The sequence below is a fragment of the Engraulis encrasicolus genome, chromosome 6 (assembly GCF_034702125.1).
Source record: "Engraulis encrasicolus isolate BLACKSEA-1 chromosome 6, IST_EnEncr_1.0, whole genome shotgun sequence".
NCBI lineage: Eukaryota > Metazoa > Chordata > Actinopteri > Clupeiformes > Engraulidae > Engraulis > Engraulis encrasicolus.
In genome coordinates this window covers 52,502,680-52,512,679 of record NC_085862.1, presented here as the reverse complement: position 1 = coordinate 52,512,679, position 10,000 = coordinate 52,502,680, and the positions used below count along the sequence as shown (strand labels likewise).

General features: G+C 40.3%; 1 protein-coding gene across 2 annotated transcripts in view; it reads right to left on the bottom strand.

The window, feature by feature from the left end:
• Positions 1–280: 280 nt before the first annotated feature.
• Positions 281–10,000, bottom strand: part of LOC134451460 (keratin, type I cytoskeletal 18-like) — a 17,763-nt gene continuing 8,043 nt past the window's right edge. The window contains exons 9-10 of one of the 2 annotated variants that reach the window (XM_063201946.1): positions 1,591–1,625; positions 281–634 (exon numbers count right to left, since the gene is read on the bottom strand). In XM_063201946.1, coding sequence (XP_063058016.1) covers positions 522–634; positions 1,591–1,625 — 148 coding nt within the window. In that variant the 3' untranslated portion in view covers positions 281–521. The remainder of the gene's footprint in view (positions 635–1,590; positions 1,626–10,000) is intronic. The other variant, XM_063201947.1, reaches the window with a different exon arrangement.

The window sequence follows — 10,000 nt, the reverse complement described above, 5'->3', positions numbered from 1 at the left end:
TGGTTCCTGACAAAGTGGGTGGAGTTGCCGATTTTTACGGAGATAAGAAACGAGATTTACATTGCTCTTGGTCTGACTATGCGCCACTAGGAGGGCATGGTCTGGCTACTAGATTGTAACTAATGACTCTATTTAGCCCATCACTGTGTATAAATATATGCACATATGTACAGGTATATAGTCATCAAAACAGTAAAGTCACAATTATGTATAAATATTACATGACATTATAAATATATATGTATATATTCATCAGAGGCAATAAACACACAATTATGGATGACATTTATGCTTCTTTATTATGTCGGCATTTCAGCTTTCAGTACACAACATTTCTCTCTTGTTTCCAAAAACAACAACGTATTCTCCAACAAGACATGCGGCACCAAGGGCACCAGCTCAGAGGTGTGTGTGTGTGTGTGTGTGTGTGTGTGTGTGTGTGTGTGTGTGTGTGTGTGTGTGTGTGTGTGTGTGTGTGTGTGTTTGTGTGTTTAAGGGAGAGAATGTGTGTGGCGTGTGTTCTACTTGGCTGGTTTCTCTGCATTGGGGGTCGTTGGTGTCTTTGGTTCTTCATTGGCTGTTGCCTTAGTCTCCTCCCCCTTCTTGTTCTTCTTACTCTTGGGAGGGGGCGTGGCTGAAAACACAAAACATCATTGGTCAGAATGTGTTACATGCAAGAAAGTTTTACTCAAAACACCCTTCAGCATGCAAACCAAGAACAATGCACACGCACACACACACACCAACAAAACACCTTGATCGACCCAAACAATCACAACACAGCTCAAGCATCAGTCCCATCATCCCTTTATAAGGCAATGATGTGTTTGTGTGTGTGTGCGTGTATGTGTATGTGTGTGTGTGTATTTGTGTGTTTGTGTGTGTGTGCGTGTATGTGTATGTGTGTGTGTGTGTTTGTGTCTTTTTTGTAGGGTGATGATGTCCACATGCATCTTACATAGCACACAAAGACCACACAAGGAGAATTTACAGCGCCGAGCCATTCCACCACAACATTCCACAGTTCCATTCCACAACAGCATTCCATAATTCCACCCGAAACCCAGACCCTCCATCTTCAGTCATCGCATGGCATGCCAGCCTTATGTCAGCTCATGGTGTCAGCTCTACAGTAAATTGTTCAACATTTCGAGTTGGTTAACAAACATCTACCAAAAGAAACTTTGGCTACGTTTACATGAGACAATTAATTCAGAATGAACTCGCTTTAATTCTAAATAAAGCTTAATTTCGCTTTGAAAATGTCATGTAAACACTTCACAGTTCGGAATTAAATGAAAGATCAAAGGAAACTCTGCGAAACAATTTAATTTGGAATTATGAATTCGGAATTAAAAATGTCATGTAAATGTAGTCAGCAGTCAGCACGTTATAACGGAAAAGGTAGAAACGGAATGGTTTAACCAACTCGAAATGTTTTGACAAGAGGCCGACGCCCCAGGCTGGCATGAGACTGGCAAAGCCACGTGATGACCAGGAACCATTACGTCCACCCATCGTCAAGGCAACCATTTCATATCCCTTCTCACTCTTCAATAAATCTAACACTTCAATCAGTCTAAAACTTACCGTTCATCAGCGCCTGCTCTAGAGCAAAGTCACCGCTGTGTGGAGAGAACACCAGACCACCACATCACAATATAATAGACCACCACATCACAATATAATACCAGACCACCACATCATGATAGAATAGTTACTGTAATATAGCACTTACTGTATTATAAAACAATACTTATTCTACTAAATAGTGTGGCAGTTATGTTAAGTACACTATTTAAATACACTTGTTAAAGTGGCTTTGTTATTAGAAATGCCACTGCAGGCCAACGTCTGAGGAAACGATAAACAAAAATACAAACATATCCTGCAACACCTGTTTTTAACATATTCTAAATGCCAGGTAATTGGCATGGAGTGTCATTAAAGACACCGCTGCCTTCAGGTCAATTTGACTGGCATCAGGTAACAGGATATTATAATTACCTGGCATCAGGTAACACAGGATTTTTATCATTATTAATATTATAATGCGGTAATTGCTGTGGAGTGTCATTAAAGACACCGCTGGCATTATGGCCTTCCGGGCACTTTGGTTGGCACTGCCGGCAAGTGGCACAGAACAAAGAACAGGTGTGTGTGTGTGTGTGTGTGTGTGTGTGTGTGTGTGTGTGTGTGTGTGTGTGTGTGTGTGTGTGTGTGTGTGTGTGTGTGTGTGACAGGTGATTGACAGAACAAAGAACACATAACATGTGACATGTCACTGATTCTTGAGAAAGTGGCTAAAACAGGTTGTAATGTTGACAGAAAAAAACAAAGTGAATTACAAAATTATATGGTATATCCTCGTAGACTAAGGTCTTGGCTTTTCAGAAATGCACAAGGCCAATCTCCCCATTATGTATTTTTTTCAGAAATCAGGCTTTTCTCCGATCATACCTTGTTTTTTGTCAACACCGTCAGACACAATTAAAAGTTATTAAAATTGTACTGATTTGGTTGCATATGTATCTAGAGTTTTTAAGTGATTATGTGTATTTTTTGGTTCACACATATGCCTTTAAATGTTGAAAATTCACTTTTGTTCTATTTTAATACTGTTTCATGTGTTCTAATTTTAAAATATGTACCGTCATACGATGCTTACTTAACGCCTAAATACAACAAACAATTTTTGGTATCTCACAAATATTCGTGTTGGCTTAAATTGGCTATTACTTTGATATTTCAACAACTCCTAAGGAAAATGTTGTAAGCACATTCCTTTAAAATGTCCAAAACTCCTTCTTACGGTGGTGACTTAAGAACTGACGGTGGTGACAGTAATCTGAGAGTGGTGAAAGTGGCCTAATTAGTACCTGCATTTAGCAAAATAAATAGCCCTCTCAAGTCAATGGCATCTTGCATAAACACTTTATTTTTGTGTGTGCACAGTATGAGCATGTGTTTTTACTTCATTAGTTAGATTATCTAGGATGTAAGCCACTGGTTGTTGAAAATGTGGTAAAAACAGCTTTTAAGTTGTTCAAATCCAAAATATAGAGGTGTATTATCATAGATGTAGGTCTTGGCTGTGCAGTGAATGCATTGGCCAAGCTCCCCATGTTTAACATTTTTCATAAAATGGGCTCTTTCTTGTTTTGTCAACAGCGGCAGACAGAATTAGAAGTAAAAACACGTGTTTACTGTATTAAAGTGAATTACTTCAACAATTCAACATAACTGTAGATACTTATTGTATGCATATTCTTAAAACATGTCAAAAACACGTAAAACATGTGTTTTTTGGTGAACTCCATCAGATGTCACCACCGTCAGGTTTTCTGACAAAAAAACCCTCCAAATGCACCTCAGTGGTGGCTAGAGTATCATTTTGGATCACAATTATTACTAACATGCCTAGTAATGTTTCATTAACCAGCACAATTTAGTAAAATATGGAACAACATGATGAGCAGAACAAAATCTGACGGTGGTGACATCTGACGGTGTGAGACAAAAAAACACTCTTTTAAATATTATGCATTGTTTGTTCACATTAGCCATTTCATTTTCGCTCTGTTTCTTGGGTGCTTCATACCTTTTCTGAAAAAAATTATATTTATTAACATTAATGTAATACAATACTATTAAAACCCCCGACGGTGTTGACAGTTTATGGTTGGGACAGTACCAGTGTCCAAACAAATTAACAAATTGAGGACAAAATAATAAACTTACAGGAGCTTCAGTGATGGTGAAGTAGGCAGTAGAGCTAAAGGTTTGAAAAGGGGTCCTCAGTAATGAAAATGACCTTGTGCATACCTGATTTTATTGTCTTTTAGAAAAAATCTGACGGTGGTGACCAATATGCTGGACACATTTTGAGCAATCAGTAAATAATAGTAAATATTGTTTTACATCCACTATGTGCACATCTGTAGAACCACTTTAATATGGTCTTCCACATCATGGTGATATTGTTCAATTCTGTTAGTGATTTTTGTATTTTAAGTCAATTGAAATGATGATGCCAGTCCTTGTGACAGGCGTTTTTACAGGGTGTGGACAGGTTTATAGCCATGAAAAGTAATAAAAGTACACTTAAATATTTCAAACAACTGTGTATTCGTGTGACAGACCCCTTGGCCATTACCTGGGTTCATTTTGTTTGTGAAAATTTAGTTTATTTTCAACAGAATTAATATTTTACTGCAGGGACATGTTTTTGCCAACTCAAGAATCAGTGTTGTAATTACTGCAGCTAAATGGCACACACACGCACGCACACACACACACACACACACACACACACACACACACACACACACACACACACACACACACACACACACACCCTAAGTGGCATGGGAAGTTATCACTATGACAGGTGAGGACGGGTACTTCTCATTAAGAGAGCTGATGACAGCGGATTGGCATGTGACGGTACAGGTTACAATATCACCTGTGTGTGTGTGTGTGTGTGTGTGTGTGTGTGTGTGTGTGTGTGTGTGTGTGTGTGTGTGTGTGTGTGTGTGTGTGTGTGTGTGTGGAATCTCAGCTATGCTGCAAAACCAAAGCTAGACAGAGTTTATAATTAAAGCAACACATTGGCAATCCACCCCCACCCCCACACACACACATACACACACACACACACACACAGACGTCTTGCAAATAAATTCATGATCAGTGTAGAATGGCATGTTTATAACTGTTTAGGATTAAAATCTGATTTATTATTTAGTCTGTGTGTGTGTGTGTGTGTGTGTGTGTGTGTGTGTGTGTGTGTGTGTGTGTGTGTGTGTGTGTGTGTATGTGTGTGTATAACTTGTTGTCTATTCCTTGTAAAGCCAGGCTCAAACTACACGGCCCGATTGCCAGCTGAAAACAATCGGCACAATGTTACCCCGCAGGACCATCGCAAGCAATTGTCAGGCAAGATTTCCTCGTTGTGGCTGACAAATTTTGTTGGTTCAAAGAGTCGCTGATCACAAATCGTACAAACACTGTTTGATATTTACTACGCAAGATAGAACATGGGCCATTGTCTCTGTGTTTAGGATCAGGGATGAGATTGACAGTTGCAATTCTCTTTATGTGTGCGGCGTAGGACGACGTTATGTCGTGTAGTTTGCCCCGGCTTAAGTGTGTGTGTGTGTGTGTGTGTGTCGTATCAGGTCTTTTCGTCGAATGAATTGGTGAGAGGGGACCATTCGAACAAAACGTTGGACCATTAGTATAAGGCTGGGGATCTTTAGTCGAGGATGGTCCGTCTACCGCAAAAGCCAACGAAAGGTCCTTAAAATTGAACTAAAGATCCTTAGGTTTCAACTAAAGGTCCCTTCAGTCTGCCTATATTAGAAATGTAAATCAGCTTTTTTAATGCTCATTTTAACGGGTTTTCTTCAGCCTGCCTATATTAGAAATGTAAATCAGCTTTTTTAATGCTCATTTTAAGGGTTTTGTTTATTTAAATATGTAAATCAGCTGTTAAGTTTTGTTTTTTGTTGATTTAAACATGTAAATCTATAAATAAAATGTACTTACTCATTTTAACTGGTAGGGCTATGTTGGTTTTTTTTTTAACGTTTCCGTCGTTACATTTTTTGACAATTTACGTTTACGCCCTTACATTTTTTGACAAAATATCTAGACAATATTTGAGAAGCTTTTTTTTTCACGTCGTTACATTTTTTGACAATTTACGTTTACGCCCTTACATTTTTTGACAATTATCTAGACAATATTTGAGAAGCTTTTTTTTTCACTTTTACGCCGTTACTTTACTCCCATCTGCGGGCAGAGAGGCGGGACCAAGCACAGCCTGCTCGCTTTGAATCAAAGCAGGGCGGTTTAATGTGTCAAGAAGTAGGCTATTGACCCTTGTGCTCGCTTTGAATCAGAGCAGCGCGCGTCTAGGCTGTAGACTATAGTGCATCTAGAAGTAGGCTATTGACCATTGAGCACATTGTCATGCAGCGAGTTTTCTGACTTTCCGTTAACTTTTTAGATGCGAAGCACCAGCAACAAGAGAAAGCTGTCTCCCGACACTTTGATGTTTCTGATTCTGAATGACAACAAATAGTTCGCGCATGAGCCAGAAAACAATATAGGTCCTAACAGTGTTGAAAACATTACAGAACCCATGCACCTGTGTTAAGCCCATGGCTACAGTAGAGAGAGAGAGAGAGAGAGAGAGAGAGAGAGAGAGAGAGAGAGAGAGAGAGAGAGAGAGAGAGAGAGAGAGAGAGAGAGAGAGAGAGAGAAGTTAAATCGGTACGTTAACACTGCACAGGAGCGCGTTCTCTCTCCGCCGCGTAAAGGTCTTTGCATGAACAAATGCAATGGTAATTGAATAATAGTTTGCCAGTATTGCAGGGTGTATTAAACCCAGTGTACGTTGGGGTGCAAGGGAGAGCAAGGAAGAGAGCAGCATCTGTGATTAACCGCTTCGAAATGTGTGCGTAAAACCTGCTGTTAACCAGTGGGTTTTGTGAAGTTTGAAGTGTACCGCATTAAAAAAAAGCTTTGTTTGATGTCGTGTTTGTATTTTACTTTGACGTTGCCTATAGTCCTCAGTTTATGGGTATTTTCAGTTGACCCCCTACACGTTTTCTTTCTGTCATGTAGGGTATTGTAAATAAATCGACCGTATTTTTTTATCATTTTGATTTCGGACTTAATTTAGCCCTTCAATCACCCCTCTCCAATTGCAAACTTTACCCTGATAGAAGAGCATTCGCTACCCTGCACACTCGTTAAGCACTTATTGTCTGACTGATTTTGGCTGCTGCGAATAAGGTAGGTCTATCTTATAAAAAAAAAGGGTCTGTCGTCGTTTTGGCTGAAGGTTGACACCACGAACCAGATGACAATTGCAGTCTTGCCGCGGGTCTTGAACAGTGCTCTCTCTTTCCGATTCAGATTGCTTCTTCTGAGAAGGCAACTGGCTACCGCAGGAGAGGGGAAAGGTGGCAATATTATCCACAAGCTTGTTGGATAAATTGTGTTTAGCCTATCACAGATGAGGTTCTGGAATATTTTGTAGTGCATGGAACATTGACAAGGAAAGGTAGCTATTATATCCTCGTGAATAGGTCTTCGACTTTTCAAAATGCATCCTCTCAACATTCAACATGTAAATGGGTTATTCTGTAGTCCAACGCTATCCTGGCAGGAGAATCATTCGTTACAAATACTGCATACACACTCAGCAATTGTGTCTGTTGGTTTTTGCCCTCCAGGTCTTCATAAAAGCATCTACCACCGCTGTGATAATTTGACTACACACCGCTGAACAGTTAACAGTTTTTTAGGCTACTGTATTGACAATTGCAGTCATGCCGCTTGACGCATAATGTGGCCATATTAAAAATTAAAAGCCATCTGCGCTGTCTTGTTTATTTCTGATATCCTGCGCTGAAGTCATCTTTATCATACATATTATTAATGCAATGGTAACTGATTGGTTAACCCATCATAACTACATGTAGCCTTGCATAATGGTGCACGTCAATTTGTTGTCATAACTTCGCTCTGTCCCTTTTGATTTCCTCAAGCAATTCATCCCTTTTGTCATTGTCCCTGTTGCAGAGACTGTTTCCTGCAGTGTTTCTCAACCTTTTTTTTAGGCAAGACACCCTTTCAATTAATGAAAAATTAAGGCACCCCAAACCAACAAGCCGTAACATCGCATCCGATAACACACAAGCTTAGAAAAGTAACACATTTGGAGACGTCACACGACCTAGGTTCGAAGTTGCAGCTGACTGGGGCTACCTATATTTACTTTAGGCTATTGTGCGTAGATAGCAGATGAAATATTCCACTGACCAGCATTAACTTATCAATTTAGTCAAATATCTATTATATCATTCTACATAATTTATTTATCAGCCGTTTCCAGGGCACCCCTGAAGGGTTAAAGTATTCGCTAATGGGCATGAAGTCTTGTCATGCAAATGACCTGCCGTGTTCAGGGGAAGTCATCCACCCAAAGGCAACCCTTTCAACAAAGCCACGCAGAGTGGACAGTTGAATGCTGCTTGAAATAAGTCCATAATGAATAAAATATTACGCGCAACGTCTACAAGAGAAGTAATGGTTATTATTACCGTTGCGCGTAAAGATGAGGAAGAGATGGATGGATGCTGTCCTATGGAAGGGGCCGTCAAACAGTCTACACGACATCTTCATTAAAGTCGTTAAAAAAGTACTTGTCAACAAAATCATGCCCCGGAAAAATAAATAAAGTGCTTGCATTGACACGCTGTTGTTTTAATTTCGCATTTCTTTCATGTCCACTTAGTATGCTTTATCCAATTAGCCATGGATGCAGGATCATTCACTGGACTGGACACTATTGTAAGAGGTGAAATAGACCACGATTCAGGAACGACAGACAACAGGAGTAAAGGTTATGGTAGTTTTATTTTTACAATTTCATAAAATACAATTAGGAGGGGAAAACCCCACAATATCCATGCAGCCAGCAGCGTCTGTAAACTGCTATCGTCTTTGAATAAATGAATCACAATCTGGAGACACTCGGACGATAGTAGCCTACAAAAGTTAAGTTAAGTTACACACTCAGTCACTGCTGCCGGACGTTGGCTCGTCGATTACTTAATTCAACTATAACACGCGCAATAGCCTACCCAAATGCAACTTACCTACAGTTCCCAAAGCGGCCGGCCGCACGCAATGGATACCTACTGCCTACGCCCCGGCACGACAGCTTGTAGACAGTTCAGCAGCCCCTGCCCCACCCCAGCGCTTAGCGCACAAGTCTACACTATTGTCCAAGTGTTGTTATTTCAAGAAAGCAAACTGTCACTGTCCGCCGGCCGCTGTCGTGACATCTTTCATTAACACTAGTATTGTTTTAACAAGTGAGGAGTCCGTTGATAGTTTCCTTAAGGGTGAAGTAGCCTGCTCTTTAGGCTAGCGTTGCCTCCTCCAGCCAACCATTCGGCGCACAGTGTTCAGACTGTAGCAGGATGATAGGCTAATGATGATGGTCAGGGCGCACATCAGTGCTTGGGTTGTCTATACTTTTATCTGGAATACTGTCGCCGATCAGATAGAAATGACCCTGTTATGAACCCGAGTTTAGTAGATATCGCGCAGTGAACGAGGCAGCCTGCAAACAGTTTGAAGCGCAATGTGGCTGTAACACGTTAGAAAGTAGCCAAACTCTGTTACTTGTTATGAGCGTAATGGTGGGGTGGCGTCCGGCCAATGTCATATCCTAAGCGTATCGCTCGGTGCGTAATTCCAAGAGCAGTATAATGAAAAGGAAGAAAAGGAAGATGATGGGCTAGACCCGAAATGTTTGTCCCCCGTCTGTCGGTTTTATTTACTTTTTTCGGCTTTGTTTACAGTTACAGTAGTTTTTGATTCTGCATTCAGCTCCAGTGTGCGACTCCTTTCTTTCTTTTTAAATTATGAGCGTTCCACGAACTATCTTTCTTTGTGCACGCTATAAAATGGCAATAAACCTGTTACTATAAACTACTGGTTAACTTTGTATGCTTTCTAATGTTGGTAAAGGCGGGATAAGCGGGATAATGTATTGTCCACACGTGACTACGGAAAATATATTTCCTTCCAAGCGGAATAACAGCACTCCGCCTTCGGCATCGGGGGTGTTATTCGCCCATAGGAAAATATTTTCTTATAGTCACGTGTGGACAATAAATTATCTCTTACCTTTACATTACTGTTGTAGGCCTACATTTTAAAACATTTCGTTGATATTGTAGCGGTGCAACCGACTGTAGTTTTAAGTTATGAGATGGGCGCCAGTAAGGCAGCAATAAGATTGCCGTTACCTTTCCAAAATGAATACAAATCAGTGATCAACACATTAGAAATAACTCAGATCATCACAACGAATATCTTTTCTTATTTTTAGTAGTGCATTTTTGCAAAATCCTTGTTTGCAGACTTGTGCGCTTGGTCTCAATTTGGAACAGCTCACATCAATGTCTGGCTT